Source organism: Carcharhinus amblyrhynchos, chromosome 8 (genome assembly GCF_965287045.1).
Source record: "Carcharhinus amblyrhynchos chromosome 8, sCarAmb.v2.hapA, whole genome shotgun sequence".
Taxonomy (NCBI): Eukaryota; Metazoa; Chordata; class Chondrichthyes; order Carcharhiniformes; family Carcharhinidae; genus Carcharhinus; species Carcharhinus amblyrhynchos.
This window is the reverse complement of record NC_137331.1, coordinates 119,880,995-119,905,395: the sequence shown is the minus strand read 5'-3', so window position 1 is coordinate 119,905,395 and position 24,401 is coordinate 119,880,995. Positions and strand designations below refer to the sequence as shown.

At 41.5% G+C, this 24,401-nt stretch overlaps 1 protein-coding gene across 1 annotated transcript in view; it reads right to left on the bottom strand.

Moving 5' to 3' along the window:
- Positions 1 to 24,401, bottom strand: part of stk3 (serine/threonine kinase 3 (STE20 homolog, yeast)) — a 427,334-nt gene that overhangs the window by 357,982 nt on the left and 44,951 nt on the right. The window contains exons 2-3 of the mRNA XM_080194726.1: positions 11,274 to 11,354; positions 8,154 to 8,282 (exon numbers count right to left, since the gene is read on the bottom strand). Of these exons, the coding sequence (XP_080050852.1) occupies positions 8,154 to 8,282; positions 11,274 to 11,354 (210 nt within the window). The remainder of the gene's footprint in view (positions 1 to 8,153; positions 8,283 to 11,273; positions 11,355 to 24,401) is intronic.

The following is a 24,401-nucleotide window of genomic DNA, read 5'->3' as shown; positions in this document are numbered from 1 at the left end:
GAATCGAACTCGGGTCCCTGGCACTGTGAAGCAGCAGTGCTAACCACTGTGCTACCGTGCCAACAGGTGATTGGAAGCTTAGGGTCACTCTTGTGAATTAGAGAGGAGTTCTGAAAAGTGGTCTCCCAATCTGCATTCGGCCTCCTGAATGTAGAGGAGACCATAGCATGTACAAACAATACGGTACACTAAACTCAAAGAATTGCAAATAAATTGGAAGGAGTGCTTGGCACCTTGGGCAGTGAGGAGGAGGTAGAAAGGCAACTATAACACTTTTTCATTTTTCTGCACTTGTATGGGAAAATCCTGTGGAAATGGAAGCAGACGTTCGGGGTGACTGAGGAGTGAATCTTAGAATCCTATAGTCCAAAAGGAAGCCATTCAGCCTATCGAGTCTGCACCGACCATAATCCCACCCGGTCCTACCCCCATAACCCCATGCATTTACCCTAGCTAGTCCCCCTGACACAAAGGCGCAATTTAGCATGGCCAGTCCACCTCAGTTGAGGAAAAAGGAAGTTGCATCAAAAATATAGATATGGAGATCGCGTTATCAGAACAAATGCAATAACAGGCACCCTTGGGCATTGTTTAATTTCAGAACTGCAGTTCAGGTATTGGTTCAATCAGAGGAAATAATTTCAGAGAGAACAATGTCTAATTTACTACAGTCATTTAGTTATTCATGTACAAGTTTATGCACATACAGTTTGTGGTTCATCTCACATTGATTAAAAACAAACAAAACAAGGGTCATTTATTTTAAATGTATTAGGACGGGCATGTTTCAAAATTAGAGTAATTTGAAAACACATTGTAAGGCAATCAGCACATGCAACTCAACATAAATTGACCCATCCATCGTGTGAGTATAATTGTGAGTGCAATAAAAACATAGAATGTAGATCTGATGTTAGTGCTAATGTTGTGCTATCAAAGCAAGCTACTGGTCTGTAACCACTGAGGAATTAAGGTTAGCTTTTTAAAAACTATATTTTGGTCCCAAAAGGCTGTCATTTGGAACATCCATTTAAGGGGCAAAAATGCACTACATTGCATACTTTTAAAGAATGGGACCCACATGTTATGTTAAAAATAGTAAGGATGAGCTACAGTGCAGACAGAACCATTTCAATGGGGCCAGTCCCAAAGATCCTTTACCATGTTATCCCAGTGGGACCACTGGCCAACTTCCAGAAGAGGCAAATGTACCTGCATCCATTACGTAATCAACATTTTAAGAAAATACCTACAGGTGGATTAAATTGTACAACTTTGGATAATCCTGGCAGACAGATGACTGAATAATAGTCCATACTATTGACTATGTGAAATATTACATCCCAGAATGAGACAATTAGAAGACAGGGGCATAGCACAAGGAACTAAGTGCCCAACTTCTCATATGCTCAATAACATATGTAAAAATAGTCAAATTGAGATTATAGAAACCTAGAGAGCATACACGAGCAACACAGCATTTTCAATTGGTTTTGCTTTCCTCCTTAAACAAAGGTGCACATCTTTCTGCCTATTGATCTGTTGGGGAATTTATCTCTTGTATATACACAAAGCTTGGAAAGCCTCTTCTTTTCAGTGTCATTTTAATTAGGTTGCACGTAGCTGGAATTACTTTTCAAGTCTCTGGAGTCTCGCAACTGGGGAAGTATCTCAAATTCAGCACTTAAAATCTTATTTGCAATTATCAATGAGCAGAATATTAATGTTGGGCAATAGAACTTTTTCCATTTCAAACAACTATAAACTCGCCATGTCTGTGTTGGTTTGCTGCGGTTTCCTCTCCACAGTTCAAAGGCGTGCAGGTTAGATTAGTTGGCCACCCTAGTGTCAAGGGAATTAGCAGGATAAATACATACAGAAATCGGGCCTGGGTGGAATTGTCATCGATGCAGGCTAAATGGCCAATTGGCCACCTTCTTACTGTACGGATTCTACAAATAGGAGCTCAGAGCGAAGGCGACAAGGCATAGAACATAGAACATAGAACACTACAGCGCAGAACAGGCCCTTCGGCCCATGATGTTGCGCCGACCAGTTAAAAAACAATGACCCTCTAACCTAAACCAATCCCTTTCCATCCATAAACCTATCCATGGATCTCTTAAACGCCCCCAAACTAGGCGCATTTACAACTGCAGCAGGCAGGGCATTCCAATCCCTCACCACCCTCTGGGTAAAGAAGCTACCCCTGACATCCGTCCTATAACTACCACCCCTTAATTTAAAGCTATGCCCCCTCGTGCTAGCTTTCTCCATCCAAGGAAAAAGGCTATCACTGTCCACCCTATCTAAACCTCTAATCATCTTATGTTTCAATAAGGTCCCCTCTTAGCCGCCTTCTTTCTAATGAAAACAACCCCAAATCCCTCAGTCTCTCCTCATAGGACCTCCCCTCCATACCAGGCAACATCCTTGTAAACCTCCTCTGCACCCTCTCCAAAGCCTCCACATCCTTCCTATAATGTGGGGACCAGAACTGCACACAATACTCCAAGTGCGGCCACACCAGAGTCTTGTACAGTTGCAACATGACGCTGCGGCTCCTAAATTCAATCCCCCTACCAATAAACGCCAAGACACCGTATGCCTTCCTAACAACCTTATCTACTTGATTCCCAACTTTCAGGGATCTATGTACACATACACCTAGATTCCTCTGTTCATCCACACTATTCAGAGTCCTACCGTTAGCCCTATACTCTACACATCTGTTATTCCTGCCAAAGTGAATTGCCTCACACTTTTCCACATTAAACTCCATCCGTCACCTCTCGGCCCAGCTCTGCAACTTGTCCAAGTCCCCCTGTACACTAAGACACCCTTCCTCACTATCTACCACACCTCTGACTTTGGTGTCATCAGCAAATTTACTAATCCACCCAACTATACCCTCATCCAGATCATTTATAAAAATTACAAACAGCAGTGGCCCCAAAACAGATCCCTGAGGCACACCACTTGTAACTGAACTCCATGACGAATACTTACCATCAACCACCACCCTCTGTCTCCTATCCGCTAGCCAATTCCTGATCCAATTACCTAAATCACCCTCAATCCCATACATCTGCATTTTCTGCAGAAGCCTTCCATGGTGAACCTTATCAAACGCCTTACTAAAGTCCATATATACCACATCAACTGCCTTACCCCCATCCACCTCTTTGGTCACTTTCTCAAAAAACTCAATAAGGTTAGTAAGGCACAACCTACCCTCCACAAAACCATGCTGACTATCTCCAATCAATCCATTACTCTCCAAATAACTATGAATCCTATCCCTAATAATTTTTTCTAAAACATTACCCACAACAGAAGTAAGACTCACCGGTCTACAATTCCCGGGGAAGTCTCTGTTCCCCTTCTTAAACAATGGGACAACATTCGCTATCCTCCAATCTTCTGACACTATACCTGTGACCAACGACGACCTGAAGATCAGAGCCAGAGGCTCTGCAATCGCCTCTCTTGCCTCCCAGAGAATCCTAGGGTAAATCCCGTCTGGCCCAGGGGATTTATCTATTTTCAAACCCTCAAGAATATCTAGCACAAGGCTTGTACTCGTTAGAGTTTAGAAGAATGAGGGGAGATCTCATTGAGACGTATAAGATGATGAATGGGATGGATAGGATAGAGGTGGAAAGACTCTTCCCGCTCAAAAAAGACAGTAGGACTAGGGGGCACAGCCTCAAGATAAAGGGGGGGCAGTTCAGAACGGAGTTGAGGAGGAACTTCTTCACTCAAAGGGTGGTGAATCTCTGGAATTCTCTGCCCGTTGAAGTGGTGGAGGCTGCCTCGCTAAATATTTTTAAGAAGCGGGTTGATGGGTTTTTGATAAGAGAGGGGATTAAGGGTTATGGGGAGAGGGCGGGAAAGTGGAACTGAGCCACGACAGATCAGCCATGATCTTATTGAATGGCGGGGCAGGCTCGAAGGGCCAGATGGCCTACTCCTGCTCCTATTTCTTATGTTCTTATGTTCTTATGTTCTTATGTTATCAACTGCAATACTGTCCAGTTTACAACCCTGTAACCCAGTGTTCTCCACAGCTACATTTATGTCCCCCTGCGTGAACAGCGAAGAGAAATATTGGTTCAATGCCTCTCCAATCTCTTCCGACTCCACACACAAATTCCCACTGCTGTCTCTAACTGGCCCCAATCTTGCCCTAACCAACCTTCTGTTCTTAACATATCTATAGAACGCCTTAGGATTCTCCTTAATCCTATCAGCCAAAGTCTTCTCATGTCCTCTTTTAGCCCTTCTTAACATGGGTGTAGACTGCAGACAACAGGGAGTGGGAACACAGAGTGGGGGCGACAGAGTGAAGGGGAGGCAGTGGCATTGTCACTGGGCTGGTAATTAAGAGAGCCAGAGTAATTCTCTGGGACCCAGATTCAAATCCCACTACAACAGCTGATCCATAGCAATGTAGTTGCCTCTTAAATGCGTTCTGAAAGTTGAAGGGCAATTCAGGATGGGGAATAATTGCTGGCAATACCCACATTCTATAAATAGATGAAAAAAAACATATGCTTGGAGTGCAGTGGGGAAGAATGCTAACTTGGAAATTTGGTGCAGGTGGAATGTCTCTGGTAAACTTTTGAAGCTGTAATTTTAATTAACAGCAAGATTAACAGATTTAGAACTTCATCAACAGCAAGTTAGTTAAAATACTTGGATGCTGCAAATTTGAAATAGGCACCATAAAAGCTCTATAAAATAAACATGTCAGACATCATAAGAACATAAGAAATAGGAGCAGGAGTAGGCCATCTAGCCCTTCAAGCCTGCCCCGCCATTCAATAAGATCATGGCTGATCTGAAGTGGATCAGTTCCACTTTCCTGCTTTCTCTCCATAACCCTTAATTCCCTTACCTACCAAAAACCTAGCTACTCGTGACTTAAGTATATTTAGCGAGGTAGCCTCCACCACTTCAACTTCACCACCCTTTGAGTGAAGAAGTTCCTCCTCAACTCCGTTCTAAACTGCCCCCCCCCCCTATCTTGAGGCTGTGCCCTCTAGTCCTCCTGTCCTTTCTGAGCGGGAAGAATCTCTCTACCTCTACCCTATCCATCCCCTTCATTATCTTATACGTCTCTATAAGATCCCCCCTCGTCCTTCTAAACTCCAACGAATACAAACCCAGTCTATTCAGCCTCTCTTCATAGTCCAACTCCCTCATATCCGGTATCAGCTTTGGACAGAAACAGAGTTAATGTTTAATCAGAACTGAAGACAGAAAAAATTCAGAGTGTTTTTAAGACAATAGCGGGCAGCAAGAACAAAGGAGAAAGGCTGTTATAGAGTGGACGTCAGAGCAGATTAAGTAAAAGATTTCCTGATGCAACAGCCAAAGAGAGTGGTAATCGATACATTAAAATACCAAAAGTTGTGTCCAAATGAGGCAAAAAGCATCTGAAAGCAATGTGAAGGGACAAAGAAAGAAACAAGATGAAGTCCAATCAAACGAAACAAAGGGGAAAATAAACATATAAACAAGATGGAGACAGAAGTTATGATCTAAAGTTATTGGACATAGTGTTGAGTGTCTGCATTGTACTGTCTTAGGCAGAGACATTATTATGAGCAACAGAGTAGGCAGTGGCCCGGTGCAGAGATGCTTAAAAGTTTTAAAGTTTATTTATTAGTGTCACAAATAGGTTTGCATTAATACTGCAGTGAAGTTACTGTGTAAATCCCCTAGTCACTACACTCCAGCACCTATTTGAGTACACTGAGGGAGAATTTAACATAGCCAAAGCACCTAACCAGCACATCTCTGGATTGTGGGAGGAAACTGGAGCACCCAGAGGAAACCCACACAGACACGGAGAGAACATGCAGACTCCGCACAGACAGTGACCCAAGCCCGGTATCAAACCTGGATCTCTGGCACTGTGAGGCTGCAGTGCTAACCACTGTGCCACCATGCAATATCAAACACTTAATTAAAAATAGTGGAGCAAGGATTGGGATGGGAGGCTTCTGAACCACAACTGCAATTCCAGACTGCAACTTCCACATTCCATGTTTGCAGCTCCATGTTTTTTTCCAGTTGGAAATTATTTGGATCCTGAAGCCATTCAGCTGGTTTCTAAGTAGGCAATTGTGACTCTGCCTCGCAGCATTTCTGAACCTTCCACCCTGAAGCCTCTTCCCTTTAACCCAGGCCTGTCAGCAGGAAAAAGCCCCAGGGTTGAAAACGCTGGATATTATGGCTGAGATTGGGATCCTGGAAACTGCAGGAAGACCACACTCAGATTGCTCATCTGCCACAGGGCTCAGAAACTGGTTGTATAGTTTCAGGAGCTGAATAAAATCCAATAGGCCTGTGTCCCCTGCAAATGATGTCATTAGTTTTCTGCGTATGGATGGACATGTGCGCATATACAAGCATGTATCAGTAGCCCTCTTGCACAGCCATCTTGTAGGAGACACAGGGATGTTGAACTCAGAAGGCTGTAGAGGGTTGAATAGAAAAATAAGGTGCTGTTCCTCAAGCTTAAATTTTATTCATTTATGAGACATATGCCTCACTGGCTGGCCAGCATTTATTGCCCATCCCTACTTACCCTTGGAGGGCAGTTGAGAGTCAACCACATTGCTGTGGCCTCAGAGTCACATGTAGGCCAGACCAGGTAAGGACGAAAGATTTCCTTCACCTAAAGGACATTAGTGAACCCATGGATTTTTCCGACAATCGACAATGGTTCCAGGTCATCAGTAGATTGTTAATTCCATTTTTTTTATTGAATTCAAATTCTACCACATGTCGGGCAGGGTACCAGAATATTAGCCAAGGTTCTGGATAATAGTCTAGCAATAATACCACTAGGCCATCGCCTTCCCATAAGCTTGCATTGAGCTTCACTGGAACACAGTAGCAGGCCATGGACATAAGTCAGCATGGGAGCAAGGTGAAGAGTTAAAATGACAAGTAACCAGGGATTGCAGCTGAATGGAGGTGTTCGGCAAAGTGGTCACCCAGTCTGCATTTGTTCTCTAGAATGTAGAGGAGACCATATTGAGCAGCAAATAAAGTATATTAACTTAAAGATACAAATAAATCACTGTTTCACTTGGAAGGACTGTTTTGTGGCCTTGAATAGCGGGAGAAGTGGTAAAAGGGCAGATACTGCATCTCCTATGCTTATTTGGAAAAGTTAGGAAAGACTGAGGAATAAACTAGTGTTATATCTTTAAAAGGGTTCAGGGTTGCTTGAAGAATGGATCACATGATTTGATGGTGATGTCATTAGGGTATTGACACAGGCTGCTGTTTTACTTTCAGTTTGTACTCACTGCAGTACAGAGAACATCTCTTTCAGTAAACCTGTTGTACGTTGGTTTGAATCCATGTGTAAACATATCCTTTTCTCTTTGTTAAAACCCACAATACCTAATATAGTTAGGACATTACAATTAGTGTGTCACAAAGGGAACAGTCCCTATGCTGAAAGGATAGGACAGATGAGGATGGTTGCATCAGTCTGAAGCTGGCAGAAGTGGTAGATGATGGTCTGTTGTTTATGGAAGCTACTGGGGTGGAAGGGAAACACTATCTGAAGGAGTAGAAATAGGAGCTCTCTATCCCTGTCCTCAAACAAATCCATTGTATAAAAATCTGGATATAAAACCACGAAAAGAATTCTAGCATCAAACCAAATGTCCTGAGCACCTCTGAAGCTTACAAAAAGATTTCCCAAATGCTTTGAGACTCTAAACCATTTAAAATCCAACAAATGGTGGACCTTAGTGCTTACAAGCAGGCAAATGCAGAGCCCAAAGAATTCAACAGGCAGCATAAACAGTTTGATATTTGGCTATCGATAGGGCAGCTTTTAATCGTTGTCCCAAAGAAGTGTACAAAAACAAAGATTGTTCAGAATACCAGTCTCAAAAAGTATCCTCAAAAGAGAAACAACAGCAAGCAATTAAAGACAGATGTTATGAACCCATGTTGCAGCCCTTCTACTTCTATTTGCTGGACTTGATCTAAAAATAACATGACAGCAGTTTTCACTCTTCGAAACATTTACATGGTCACTAAATTATAACACTCTAGGTTAAACGTCTGTAAAATGCACTATGCTGTTAAATGAAATTACCACATTCCACTGCTCATACCTATCACATTGTTGCATTATTGAAATTTCCTTAATAATTTCCTGTAAGTCGGACTCCACTGGAACTTGCTTTATGGCAACAACTTGGCCAGATTCTTTATGGATGGCTTTAAAAACACTGCCATAAGATCTGGAAAAAAAGAAAAGATTTTTTCAAATACATGCAGAACAAATTAATACTTTAAAGCAAACTTAATTAATTATGCACATTTCTGAATTATAATGGATAAAGTTAGTTACATTCACTACAAAAGAGGCTGTGTATTTGCACCAGCCCTTTTCTAACATAAACAATTTTCTTTTTGTTGAAGTGATCTATTTAAATATTAGATTACTATATACAGCAATTGCAAAACTGTTGGATAGAGGGATCGGAGGAAGTATCTTTGTACATGATTCACAAAAAGTTAGTATGCAGATACAGCAAGTAATTAGGAAGGCAAATGGAATGTTGCCATTTGCTAAAAGGAGAATGGAATATAAAAAGAGATTTTTTGCTGTGGTTATACAGGGCTTTGGTGAGACCACATCTGGAGTACTGTGTACAATTTTTGACTCCTTATTTTGGTTGAATTAAAACAAAACAAAAAAATCATTTATTTTCAATCACATTTATTAAGCCACTGTATTAAGTGTTACTTATTTAAAATGTTATAAAGTCAATTTGAATTATTCCAGCTGATTTATATTAACTTACAAATAATAATTTAAAGTACGCCTTCACCGTAATGAAATGGCTCTAGGCACCTTACAGAAGTACCATAAAACAGAGTAGGATACTGAACCACATAAGGAAATATCCGGTCACAAAATCAAAAGCTTGGTCAAAGAGATATGATTGAATGAATAAATGGGGGGGTGGGGGCGCGGTGGAGTGAGATAGAGACACAGAAGTATAGGAGAGGAATTCCAGAACCTGGGACTAAGTAAAAGAAGGCATGGCCTCCAATGATGGAGTGATAATAACTGGGAAGACACAAGAGGCTAGAATTAGAGGAGTGCAGGTATCTCAGAGTTGTGGGGTTGGAGAAACTTAGAGAGAGGCAAAGTCACCGAGGGTTTGAAAACAATGAGAATTTTTAAATCAAGCTATTGCATGAACGAGAGATAACAGATCAGAAAGCACAAGATTCGCTGCGAGCTAAGATACATTAATCAACCCAAAGCATGCCACGTTGCCATAGGGATTGTGATCTTAGGTGAAGCCTTGGTTAGAAGCTTCTTCTGTTCAACTTTTCCCAGTTTGCTGACAGAAGTCGGCAGTTCAGTCTGGTTTTGAGAGGGAAGATTTTCTCTAGCTTGCAACTAGTGGAGGAAATTTATGGTTGACCTCACGGAGCCTTGTTGCAGAAAGTTGTCAGCTTGAACAGTTAGCTCAAAATAAAAATAAATACCAAACCCTGGTGTAATGAACCATTCCTGACCGGACATGGGGAAGAAGCAGAGGCCAGCGGGCCGGCAGATTTCAGTCCCGGGCCCGCTAATGCTATTTTAAAATTATTTAAATTAGAATTTGCATTGGTTATGCAGCTCCGCGCCGATTTCTGGCACAAAACTGATGGCAGCTGGATTTAGACTTGCGGCGGTCGTGGTGAGCCCGCGAAGCAGCGCCGCTCGAGTCTCCCAGCCCGCTGCATTACAAAAGCAGCACAGTGGGCCAGGAGAATTGCCCCCATCATCATTGACACTGGGAAACAAAACTACTCCAGTGAAAAAATTAATTGTAATCCTTCAAATGCTGAGTAAGTTTGTAAACAAATGGAAAAAACACAAAGTATATTCTGCTATTACATCACATGCTGTTAAAAGTTTTAATAAGTCTTGGCTCACTAGACCACCTCTGAGCTGAAGCCATCATCGGCTTTGAAAACAAAAGCTCCCAGCCGAAAGATGTGAAGGCTAGGTGCACTGGACATGCTAAACTGTCCCTTAGTGTCCCCAAGATATGTGGATTAGGGGGATTGGCGAGAAGAATGCAAATGGTTACGGAGATTGGCCGGGAGGGGCGGGGGGGGCTTTTCGGTCCAGACTTGATGGACCAAATAGCCTCCTTCTGAACTGTAAGGACTCTACAAATTATTCTATGATGATACAATACCTGAAACTGACAGACTGTGAGCTCTTCCCATTTCAATCAAATGGAGTAGATACCGAGATTTTTTTCAATTTTCTAAAGCAGTTTCTTTTTAAAAATAAAACATTCGGAGATGTCAGCCAATTTAAATCACAACACAAAATGTGACAGCAGTGGCTATCAAATCTTTCTTTTCACATTTTAAAAGCATGATGGCTCTTTTGTAAATTAGAAATGATGCGCAGATGCCAGCCTTAAACTGGAGTAGGCACAGTAAGAAGTCTCACCACACCAGGTTAAAGTCCAAATAAACCTGTTGGACTTTAACCTGGTTCTGTGAGACTTCTTACTGTGTCAATTAGAAAGGTATTGTATTGAATAATAATAATAATAATAATAATAATGAGATAATGCTGGTCAATGTAAGATTCAGCTTACTTTTACAGGACAGATCCCTATGATGAATTACTGCATTAAAACAATAAAATACCTAATTTGAAGGTGTCAGAATATTTTACACTTACCTTGCAGAATGTTCCCTACTCCTTAACCGCATTCCCCAATGGTCACTAACTGCCCAAGGTTTTTTCCTTACGGCTTACAAAACCCAAATGAGCACACTAAAATATTGTTCTGGAGGAAATACAATGTTTCTATGGTCCTTACAATGGGGACTCTGACCTCAAAAGAGGTGTGTGCGTGTTTTACGCATAACCCACCAAAATTGTGGGGGGTTGGGAAGGCAGAGGAAAATCATGTTTTTCTTCTGGCAAAAACGCTCAGGATTTCATAACCCAACTCACACCTCTATTGGAACAAGAAAATCCAGCCAATGCAGAGTTCACACTTGTTTCATGCATTCTAGTGTATGCAAATAAGCTCCAAAAAACAAATGTAATGCAAGTTTCCATCAGTAATATCATGGAAATTTACAAACAAAATCACTTCAAAGTTGTGCAACCATTCCAATTTCTAGTTTCAGTACTATAGCAAGGAAAGGATCCAGTTAATTCTACAAGACGCTACCTCAAAAGCTTTGCCACTTACCCTTCACCAAGTTTTTCTAATACATCGAAAACCTCTTCAGGTTGCTTTGTGAGGCTGTCCTCACTCAGTTTCTTCAACTTGCTAAATGAAAGAAAAAAATGGAAAGTTATGAAGCATAGAATCTGAAAATGCATTCATTCTGCTGAGTCTGCTTTCATTGCCATGTATAATTAATTCTATCGAAATCAGTGAATTGGTCAGAAAAGGATATAAAAAATTTCCACATCTTCCAAGATATTTTTTAACACCACGTCCAAAAATAGTTATATGGTATTTGAATGGTATCCGTCCATCCATTAGACGGTGGGAATGCAGCCTCAGAGCTTTGGTGAGGACAAATGAGATCACCTGCTACACTTCTTGCTACACATATACACAGCACAGAAAAAGATCATTCGGCTCAAGTCAATCTGTGTTTGTTGTTCACATGAGCCTCCTCCAAACCCTTCAAGCTATCCTTCTTTCCCTTGATCCAAAAAAACAAAGAAAAGTTCAGCAGAAGAACAGGCCATTCAACCATCCAAGCCTGTGTTGAACATGATGTCCTAACTTTAAAAAAAACCCTCCTGTGTTTATCTAGCTCTGTTAAATGTATCAGCTGATGATAGTGACTCACATAAATTAACCATTTTCCAGGTAAAGAAGTGACCAACTTATATTTATGGACTCTAGCAACCTTCAGAGCAAACAGACTTCAATTGGCAAATTGCAAAATTAAAAGCTTTGTGTTTCTGTAGTGAATAACATCACAAAGGATCATTCTCAATTGCTAGGTATCTGGCACAAGGACACAAAATACACATGATAATCCTTGCAACGGCCCTCCTTCAATGCAATTTTGTTTCCAGTATCACTACTATCTGCTGTCAAGCCAACTTTCTATAACATCAGCTAATTTACCTTTAGCTCCATGATCCTCCATGCTCAAAAATAAAATCTCAGCAGTGGAAATTGATCAAATATCTTGCAAAATTCCAAGTCAATTATATTAATAAATTACTTCTTATCCATGCATTTATTGACTTCCACAGACAATTCCAGAAGATTAATAAGGAATTTATAAACCAAGGATGCTTGTTTGAGGTCTTAACAATATATGAACTCATAATAAAACAGAGTATTGAGTTACTTACATGCATTAATTTCTTTAACGCTTTCAATTTTATTAAAAATCCTCTCAAAAGTGTTTATAAAAATGATTTGATTACAGCCTTTTTATATAGGTACGTAGTCAAAGTTTACTATTTTAATCAACGCTATACTAATCTTGTACAGTTCAATTGTTCAATTACAGAATCTTAGAAATTTACATCACAAGATACAGAATTTGACCCATTACACCTGGCTAACTGAAAGCTATCCATCAAGTGCCCTAAACACCCTGTCCAACTCTCATAGCCTATTTTCAATTTTCTGTCAGAAATAGCTATCTACCGCATCACTGCTTCAAAGAAGATGTTGCTTCTCTGAATCATCCTCTGCAGAAGGCAATCTCCAAATAACTTACACCCTAGTTACTCACCAATGGAAAAACCTTTTCTTGATCGATCTCATTAAAATTTTTCAATGTGAGCAATTCCATTAGAAACAGTCTGATTATTCTGCCCAGTCTACGCTATTGTGATACATCTTTCGTTACAATATGTATTCATGTACAAGCATTATCCCACCTGGAGTCAATAGGGTTGGGGATGCAAGTGGACACAGATATTCAGGCCAATTGGGAAGGAAAAAAAAAGGGAATGGTGACTCTGGTGACTGGAAATGCAAGGCAGTGCAGGTGAAGCTCTGTAATTGATATAGATTATCCTCAATTAGCAACCATCACTTGCCGAGGTAAAATACAAGACTTTTAGAACACTCTCCAAAGAAAAACAGAAATGACATCTTCTCACAGGTGACTTGATACCAATAGGATAATACAATAAAATAAGACATTCTAATTTTAAAAATTACTTTCTTGTTTCAGTTCCAGTGTCATACATTTGGATCACTTTCCCAAAAACATATAAAACAATGATGTATTTTATTATATTCATACTATATCATTAGTTGTATAAGTGTCACTTCTGAATCAGAATGGTATGCGTTCAAGTCTCACTCCAAGTGCTCATACATGCAATCTCATCTGGCACTTCAATGTAGTACTGGGAGAAAGTGTTGCATTCTTGGGCAACTTATGCAACCGCAACCTGGCCTCTCCAAAATGGTCTGGGCTCAGGATTGCAGTGCCACACTGGCACCTCGGCTGACAGTGCAAAATTGTGGGCCCATCCATCTCCATTCTTGACCTGCTTCAAATATCTAGCTTTACACTATATATTCTCATGGAAATTGTGCACCAGGCAAAAACGTCATAATCACTAGTGTGAGCCTTCAAAAAAATACACATACAAAAATAGAAGTTTTAAGTCTTTGCTAAACAGTCAAACTGTCAGAACTTAAATTGTAGAAAAGCATCAGATCTGCTTCGAACCTCTGCTTACATGATGAGTATCCCTTCTGCCTTCAGAATTGCAGAATAGCTAAGAAAACAGAAGAGTTAAAATATTCTCACTGATTCTACTGGAAAAACTTACTGAAATCCCTTTATCAATTAAAGAAAACTCAACAGATGGCTTCTCCCATGACATCTTGCAGGACTTCATTTTTGAACACTCTCCAGAGGAACATAGTAATGACATCTTCTCACATGGAACTTGATACCAAAGGGATAATAAAATAACATAAGATGTTTGAATGTTAAAAATTACTTTCCCTTTCCAAACCCAATGTCACACATTTGGATTCATTTACTAAAAGCACTGAATTTGGCCCAGTGTAAAACAATGAAAATGCTGAATTCTTTTGCTTTATTTCATACGCAGTTGCTTCTGAATCAGAAGGTTGTGGGTTCAGATCCCATTCCAAAAAAAATGAACATATAATCCAGGCTGGCACTTCAATTCAGTACTAAGGAAATGGTACATTCTTGGGAGGCACATCTTTAGTTGAGAAATTCGAACTTACCACATGAGGACAGAGATCACCACATTGTGCTATTTTGAAGAAAAGCCAGGGAGTACTCCCTGATGTTCCAAGTCAACTTATAACTCAAACAATATCCCTAAAAAGATTATCTTCTCATCATCACACTGTTGTTGAGGGACCTTACACTGCACAAATTGACTGCACACTTCTACCTAATACAACAGTGACTACACTTCAAGAGTAATTAATTGACCATAAAACACTTTGGGATGTCGAGAGGTTATGAAAAGGTGCTAAATAAATGCAAGTTCTTTCTTTCAAACTCATGAAGGAATGTGATGCAGGAAGGCACTACTGGAGAAAACAATGACACTGAATTCAGTGGAGCACAGCACAAATGGCAAAGGACATATGAACATACAAACGGGATCAGAACTGGGTCATTCAGCCCCTTGAGCCTGCTTCACCATTTATTGTGATCATGACTGATCTGTTTATATTCCTAATTCCACATTCTCATCTACACCCGATAACCTCTGATTCCTTTGCCAAACAAGAATGTCTATCTCAGCATTAAAAATATTCAATGAACCCCACCTCCCATTCCTTCCAAGGCAGAGGGTTCCAAAGTCAGAGGGTACGATAGAGCAAGAATAAAGAAACAGATAAATTTATAGAAATACAAAACTAAATAAAAAATTTTAAAACCTGAAAGAGAAACAGATGAAAATACAAATAATTGATTATGAATGAACAAGAGATAAATGGGAAGGACAGGAACATAAAATTGGCTAGAGAACAGCAGATTCAGATCCAGTGAGATCAGTTATACATACAGTTATACAAATTATATTTTCACGGGATAAGAATGAATAATGTCCTCAAGAGTTCCAAGAATATTCTTGTGGATCAAACAGAGTTGGAGGAAATTGAACTACTACATATTTTTATCAAAATAATTTTATAAGCAAATTTAAAAAAATCCCGTTTTGCGTTTCATTGAAGTTCTATGATATAGTTAATTTGATTTGATTTATTATTGTCACACGTATACAATATAGTTTAGTATACAGTGAAAAGTATTGTTCTTGTATGCAAACAGACAAAGTATACCGTACGTTGGGAAAGAAAGCAGAGTGTGGAGAGTGTTACAATTATAGCTAGGGTATAAAGAACGATCAGCTTATTATGAGGAAGGTCCATTCAAAAGTCTGATGACAGCAAGGAAGAAGTTGTTCTTGAATCGGTTTTTGTATTCTTTTGTATCCTTTTCCCAATCGAAGAAGGTGGAACAGAGTATGTCAGGATATGCGTAGAGTCCTTAATTATGCTGACTGCATTTCCGGGGCAGAAGGAAGTGTGACAGAGTTAATGGATGGGAGACAGGTTTGCGTGATGGACTAGGCTTTGTTCACGACCTTTTGCAGTTTTTTGCAGTCTTGTATGGCTCCTCCTCTGTCCCAAACTGTGATACAACCAGAAAGAATGCTTTCTATGGTGGATCTGTAAAAGTTGGTGAGAGTTGTAGCTGACATGCCAAATTTCCTTAGTCTTCTGAGAGCGATGTTGCTGGGCTTTCTTAACAATAGTGTCAGCATGGCTGGGCCAGTACACATTATTAGTGATTTGGGCACCTGGAAATTTGAAGTTCTTGACCATTTCTATTTTGTCCCCATTGACGTATAGTGAGGCATGTCCTCCAGTACGCTTCCTAAAGTTGATGACTAATTCCTTCGTTTTGTTGACATTGAGTGCGAGATCATACCAGTTCAGCAGATTCTCTTTCCTGTACTTCATCTCTCCACTGCGGGATGTTCAACAGCAAACTTGAAAGTCAAGCTGATAGGGAATTTAGTCAGTCATAGGTACACAAGGAGCATAGCCTGGTGGTCCACTTTGGTAGGAATAATGTTAGGAAGGATTATCACTTACGTGGCGAAAAACTGCAGCAGGCGACGGTGCAGAGGGACCTTAGGGTCCTTGTGCATGAGTCGCAAAAACCCAGCTTGCAGGTGCAGCAGGTGGTCAGGAAGGCGAATGGGATGCTGGCCTTCATCGCGAGGGGGATTGAATATAAAAGTAGGGAGGTCTTGCTGCGGCTGTATAGGTGAGGCCGCAGCTGGAGTAGCGTGTGCAGTTTTGGGCGCCGTACTTACGCAAGGATATTTTGGCCTTGGGGGGAGTGCAGAGGAGGTTTACTAGGCTGATGCCGGAGTTGAGGGGTTGAACTATGAGGAGAGGCTGAATAAACTAGGCTTGTACTCGTTAGAGTTTAGAAGAATGAGGGGAGATCTCATTGAGACGTATAAGATGATGAATGGGATGGATAGGATAGAGGTGGAGAGACTCTTCCCGCTCAGAAAGGATAATAGGACTAGGGGGCACAGCCTCAAGATAAAGGGGCCACGGTTTAGAACGGAGTTGAGGAGGAATTTCTTCACTCAAAGGGTGGTGAATCTCTGGAATTCTCTGCCCGTTGAAGTGGTGGAGGCTACCTCGCTAAATATTTTTAAGACGCGGGTTGATGGGTTTTTGATAAGAGAGGGGATTAAGGGTTATGGGGAGAGGGCGGGAATGTGGAACTGAGCCACGACAGATCAGCCATGATCTTGCTGAATGGCGGGGCAGGCTCGAAGGGCTAGATGGCCTACTCCTGCTCCTATTTCTTATGTTCTTATAGTCAGGGGCTGAGGACACAGCCTTGTGGGGCACCAGTGTCGAGGATGATCGTGGAGGAAGTGTTGTTGCCTATCCTTACTGATTGCAGTCTGTGAGTTAGGAAGTCTAGGATCCAATTGCAGAGGAGGGAGCGAAGCCTCAGGCCACAGAGTTTGGAGATGAGTTTTGTGGGAATAATGGTATTGAAACTGAGCTCTAGTCAATAAATATGAGTGTGACAGATGTCTTTGTTATCCAGGTGTTCCAGTGTTGAGTGTAGGACCAGGGAGAGTGCGTCTACTATGGACTTGTTGCAGTGGTAGATGAACTTTAATGGATCCAGGCAATCTAGGAGGCTGGAACTGATTCATGCCATGATTAACCTTTTGAAGCACTTCATAACGATGGATGTTAGAGCCACCAGACAATAGTCTTTAAGGCACACTGCCTGGGTTTTCTTGGGTATCAAGTCATCTTCTTGAAGCACTTAGGGAACTCAGGTTGGTGCAAAGAGAGATTAAAGATGTTCGCGATAACCCACACCAGCTGAATGCTCATCCAGGCCAGTCGCTTTCAGTGGGTTGACTTTCAACAACACTGCTGCAAAGCTGTAATGGTGACCTCAGGTATGGGTTTGACTGAGGCTTCCGGGATGGAGGGCGTGCTCTCGCTGACTTCTTGCTCAAAACGGGCATAGAATGTGTTAAGCTCATCAGGGAGGGGTGCATTGATTTTAGTGATTTTACATGCCTTCATCTTGTAGTCTGTTATGTCTTGCAGACCTTGCCATAGTCAGTGGGGGTCGTGTGGCAAGCCTTGAATGATACTGTCTCTTGGCATCTTTGATGGATTTCTGTAGATCATATCTGAATTTCTTGTATATGTCAGGATATATCTGAATTTCTTATATATGTCAGGATCACCTGACCTGAACGCCTCAGACATGGACTTCAGCAAGCAGTGGATATCCCTGTTCATCTATGGTTTCCGGTTAGGAAAAGCACAGATTTGCTTCTCTGGCACACAATCTTTTACACATTTACTAACGAAGGTAGTTACTGTAGTGGCATACTCGTTCAGGTTGATTGCTGAGTTTTTAAATATTGACTAGTCCACTAGCCCGAAGCAGAGTTAGTTAGTTAGTCCACTAGCCCGAAGCAGAGTTAGTTAGTTAGTCCACTAACTCGAAGCAGAGTTAGTTAGTTAGTCCACTAACTCGAAGCAGAGTTAGTTAGTTAGTCCACTAACTCGAAGCAGAGTTAGTTAGTTAGTCCACTAACTCGAAGCAGAGTTAGTTAGTTAGTCCACTAACTCGAAGCAGAGTTAGTTAGTTAGTCCACTAACTCGAAGCAGAGTTAGTTAGTTAGTCCACTAACTCGAAGCAGAGTTAGAGGAATCTTGCATCAGATCCCCCGGCCCATGTCAAGAGTGAAGAATTGATGCCCATGTAAAGGAGGCGCAATGGGACTGCCTTTGGAGGAATAATCTAGAGTAAGCAGATTTTTTTTTAAGCTTATTTTACTTGTGTCATAAGCAAGCCGACATTCACACCGCAATGAAGTTACTATGAAGATCCCCTAGTTTCCACACTCCAGCGCCAAGAAAAGTTTATCATTATTGTGCGCAGCTCTGGTCGCCTCACTATAGGAAGGCCGTGGAAGCTATTGAAAGGGTGCAGAGGAGATTTACAAGGATGTTGCCTGGATTGGGAGGCATGCCTTATGAAGATAGGTTGAGGGAGCTGGGACTCTTCTCCCTGGAGAGACGAAGGTTGAGAGGCGACCTGATAGAGGTTTATAAGATGTTGAGAGGAATAGAAAGGGTGGATTCTCAGAGGCTATTTCCCAGGGCTGAAATGGTCGCTACGAGAGGACACAGATTTAAGGTGCAGGGAAGCAAGTACAGAGGAGATGGTAAGGGTAAGTTTTTCACTCAGAGGGTGGTGAGTGAATGGAATCGGCTGCCGTCAGTGGTGGAGGCGAACTCGCTGGGGTCTTTTAAAAGACTTCTGGATGAGTATATGGGATCTAATGGGATTAGGGGTTATAGATAGGTCTATGGCTTAGTAGTTAGAGAAGTGATCGGCGCAGTTAGTGGGCCAAAGGGCCTGTTTGTGCTGTAGTGTTCTATGTTCAGATCATCCAATTCTTCAGACCAACACTGCACAACTTTAATGGATTCTCCCGTTTCAGTCTTTGCTTGCAAGCTGGAAGAGGAGTGCAGCATTGTGGTCTGATTTACCAAAGTTTGTGCGGATGATAGAGTGGTAGGCATTCTTGAATTTGTGTAGCAGTGGTGTAGGATGTTTGGGCCTCTGATGGAACAGGAGCTGTGATGGTGGTAACAAGGTTGAACTCCCGCAGAAGATAGTAGGGGCAGCATTTTAGCATCAGGTAACCTACGTCCGAGGAGCAGAAATAACCAGTGTTCCTAGGTCTAGGCATCAAGACATATCAATTAGAAGGCAGACCCCATCTCCCCTAGCCTGAGGCCGCTGTAAGCCCATTCCTTGGATTGAGAAGCCCTCTGGTTGTACGGCCCAGTCCAGAGAAGCAGGAATGAATCATGTCTCTGTGAAACAGGGTATACAAGCTGAATTTAAGGAGTTAGTATTTAAACTAAAAAGTAGGACCTCGAAGGTAGTAATCTCAGATTGCTACTGGTGCCACGTGCTAGTCAAGGGTAGGAATGTCAGGATAGCCAAGATAAATACATGGCTTAACAAATGGTGCAAGAGAGAGGGATTCAAATTCCTGGGAAATGTGAACCAGCTCTGGGTAAGGTGGGGCCAGTACAGATCGGATGGTTAGCAAACCAATGTCCTAGGGGGAGCGTTTGCTTACGCTGTTCAGGATCTTTTAAACTAATGCAGCAGGGAGGTGGGAACTGATGCAGGATAAGGAGAAAAAGGGTCGCTAAGGAAAGGATAGGTCCACTCGGGACAGTGGAGGGAATTTGGCTGTGGAGCCAGATGAGGTTCTTAACGAATACACTGCATCAGTATTCACAAGGAAAGGATAAGAGGATAAGCGTAGAAAGGAGGATGTTGACATTCTAGAACAAGTTGAGATAGGGGGTGGAAGTTACTAGAGGTTTTGTAAAACGTTAAGGTGGACAAGTCCTGAGGACCAGATAGGGTCTATCCCAGAATAGAGAGAGGGGGAAAAAATTGCTTGGGCCTTGGCCAAAATCTTTGTATCCTCTTTAGTCATAAGCGAGATATCAGGGAATTGGAAAGTGGCTAACATTGTTTCTCTGCTTAAGAAGGGCAAAAAAGACAATCCAGGAAATTATGGGCCTGTGAACCTTCCATCACTGGTGGTGAAATTATTGGGGAAGATTCATAGGGACAGGTGCACTCACATCTGGAAGAAAACATCTGCTCATGGATGAGAGGGGCCTGATCGTGGATGAGAGGGGTGTGGAGGGATATGGTTCAAGTGCAGGTCAGTGGGACTAGGCAAAAAAATGGTTCGGCACAGACAAGAAAGGCCATAAGGCCTGTTTCTGAGCTGTAATTTTTTTATGGTTCTAAAATAGGCTTATTAACAATAGGCAGCATGGATTTGTGAAGGGGAGGTCGTGGCTCAAACTTGATTGAGTTCTTTGAGGAAGTGACAAGAAAATCTGACCAGGGTGGGGCAGTGGATGTTGTATTCTTGGATTTTAGTAAAGCCTTTGAAAAGACAGGCTGATACAGAAGTCATCAACTTCACAGAGCATAGTGGAGGGCATGCCCCTGTCTACATCAATGGGGCCGATGTAGAAATGATTGAGAGCTTCAAGTTTCTGGTGTCCAGATCACCAACAACCTGTCCTGGTTCCTCCATGTGGATACTATAGTTAAGAAAGCCCACCAACACTTCTACTTTTCTCAAGAGGCTAAGGAAAGCCCACCAACACCTCTACTTTCTCAGAAGGCTAATTCGGCATGTCTGCTACAACTCTCACAAACTTCTACAATTGCATCATAGAAAGCATTCTTGCTGGTTGTATCACAGCTTGATATGGCTCCTGCTCTGTCCAACGCCACTAGAAACTACAAAGGGGAGCTCAGTCCATCACACAAACCAGCCCCCATCGATTGACACTGTCTACACTTTCTACTGCCTCAAAAAAGCAGCCAGAATAATCAAGGACACCATGCACCTCGGACATACTCCTTTCCACCTTCTTCCATCAGGGAAAAGATACAAAAGTCTGAGACCAACAGAAAAACAGCTTCTTCCCTGCTGCCAGACTTTTGAATGGACCTACTTCGCATTAAGTTCATCTTTCTCTACACCTTAGCTATGACTGTCACACTACATTCTCCACTCTCCTTTTCTTCTCTACATACAGCATGCTTTGTCTGTATCATGTGCAAGAAACAATATTTTTCACTGTATACTAATACAAGTGACAATAACATATCAAATCAAAAGGTAAAGTCATATGGGATCTGAGGTGAACTGATAAGATGGATGCAAAACTGACTTGGGCATAGAAAGAAGAGAGTAGCAGTGGAAGTGTACTTTTCTAACTGGATGTCTGTGACAAGTGGTGTTCCACAACGATCAGAGCTGGGCTCTATTGATTGTAATATATAAATGATTTGCAGAAAAATGTAGATAGTCCGATTAGTAAATTTGCAGATGATACAAAAACTGGGGGAGAAGCAGATAGTGAGGAGAATTGTCAGAGGATACAACAGGATATAAACTGGCTGGAGACCTGGGCTGAAAAATGGCAGATGGAATTTAACCTGGACAAATGTAAGGTGATGCAATTTGGAAGGTCTACAGTAAATGGTACAGCTGTTTGAAATATTAGCATACAGAGGGTTCGAGGCATGCAGATCCACAACTCCCTGAAGGTGGCAACTCAGGCGGACAAGAAGGCATATGGTATGCCGGCCTTCATCGTTCAGAGCGTCGAGTAAGGAAATTGGAAAACCATGTTGCAGCTGTATAAGACTTTGGTAAGGCCACATTTGCAGAATTGTGTACAATTCTGGTCACCAAACTACCGGAAGGATGTTGATGCTTTGGAAAGGGTACAAAAAAAGAGATTTATCAGGATGTTGCCTGGTTTGGAGGATATGGACCATGAAGAAACTTTGCTTGTTTTCACTGCAGCGTCAGAGGATGAGGGGGTACCTGGTAGAAATTTACAAGATTATGACAGGCTTGGATGGGGTGCACAGTCAAAGTCTTTTTCCAAGGGTCAATTACTGGGGACATAAGTTGAAAATAAGAGGGGGAGAAGTTTTACACACACAGTGGTAAATCCCTGGAAGGTGCTGCCTGAGGGGATGGTGGCAGCAGGTTCTATAACAACATTCAAGAGGCATCTCGATAGATACATGAATAGGCAGGGAAGAGAGGGATATGGACCATACAGTCATAGAAGCTTACAGCATGGAAACAGGCCCTTCAGCCCAACTTATCCATGCCACCTTCTTTTTTTAAAACCTCTAAGCTAGACCCAATTGCCTGTATTTGGCCCATATCCCTCTTTACCCATCTTACCCATGTAACTGTCTGAATGCTTTTTAAAAGACAAAATTGCTCCCGCCTCTACTACTACCACCACCTCGACCACACAGAGACAAAAAAAAAATTAGATTCAAGAGGCATTTGTGTCAACACAGACTTGGTGGGCTGAAGGGCCTGTTCCTGTGCTATACTGTTCTTTGTTCTTAGTACACAGTAGTTTCTCACTTCCTTTTAAAAAGCAAGTCAGGCTTTAAGTTCAGATTGATGTAAACTGTTACCATAACTCAGGTGAGCAATTGGCTTCCTGAACAGACAAAAGCAAAAGCCTGCACAGGGAGTGTTAAAGTTTCAGGTCACACAACAGATGCAGTATAAATGCACCTCAATATAAAACACATCTTAAGAGTGCTGTGGACTTGTGAAAAAAAGAGTATGGGATCACAATGTGAAGTTTAATTTGAGTCTGTTGAATAGGCATTGTATTTACAGAGTTGTACAAATGCACTCAAGTAGTAAAACACATGCTTTATTAAAATTGATTTGTGGGAAATGGACATCACTGGGAAACCAGCATTTATTGTCCTTGGGAAAATGGTGGTGAGCCACCATTTTGAACTACTACATGCCCTGGTAAGTCAGCTGAAAGTGCTCCCATAGTGATGTTAGGTCAGTTGTTCCAGGATTTTGCCCAAGCAGCAATGAAGAAACAGTGATATATTTCCAAGTCATAATGGTGCATGACTTTGAGGGGAGCTGTCAGGTGTTGTTTCAACACAACTACTGCCTTTATTCTTCTTGGTGGCAAAGGTTGCTCAATAAAATAAATGAATATGTCAAACTAGATCAATGTTCAGACACCTTGGCATATGGCCAGTTATATTAAATTTCAGCCCCAATACCACTTAGAATAAATATAAAGTTAGACATAGCCTCATACAGTAGAACCTCAGCTAAAAGTGAGTAAAAGGAAATAACATTCATATCTCAACTTCTAATCGCCCTGGTAAGTCAGGCAATATAAAATCCAATTACAGTCTAGCAACAGTCCACAAATTAGAATATTTATCTAAATCAACTGAATTCTTCTCATATTATGGTAACTAAAAGATACATGTCAGAGCTTTCATCTTGCACTGCCAGGGCAAATACAAGAACACCAAATTTCAAAGGAAGCAACAATTTTTCTCCATGAGGAAAGGGTGCTGATTGGTTGTCAAGTAGCCTCTGATTGGTCAATGCATTGTCATGGAGAATGCATCAGGGAGTTATTGTCCCCCAGACATTTGCTTATTTTAAGATGCAATGCCTGCCTATGTTCCTTTTTCCTGCACAGGATAGGTCCCTGCATTTTAATCTAAGTAGCTCATCTAGCAAGCACAAATAAGCCACATTGCAAGCTCAACAGATAATTTTGTTACTGTAGTGCTTAGCATACGCGCAATACCCAACTGTGGAACCAACATTAGACATTATGTTCCGAGTTTTGCAAGCATGGACTGGTTTAGTACAGTCAGTGCCTGATCTATTGCGAACAGCCAAAAAGGACATGCTGTTAGATACAGTTGGATAGACACTATTTGTCTCTACGTAGGCTAACAGATGGCCAACAATGATCAATAAAGCTATAATTCAACCGAAGTGGTGTATAACTTCAACAAAGCCAGAACAAGGAAAATCAAAATTCATCATTAGCTTTTCGTATAATTTACAGATGCACATAAACATCACTGCTTGTTTTCCTAGTGGATTTCAATGAGACAGCAGATATTATATCACTGAGCTCAAATTTCTCTTTAGTAGAGGTCACTGGGCCGGGTAGTCTTTACAAGATTGATCTGTGGTATTGGTGTGGGGAAACAGTAGTGCCTATATTAGTGTAATCAGTCCAAGTCAGGACTGTATGTTATATGTTATTGTTCAGCTATATCAGCCTTTAGAACTCTTCATGAGGCAACAGACCTTATAACCGATTCTGTATTATTAACAGCAACTCATTGAATAAGGACTCCAAGAATTCTGAATT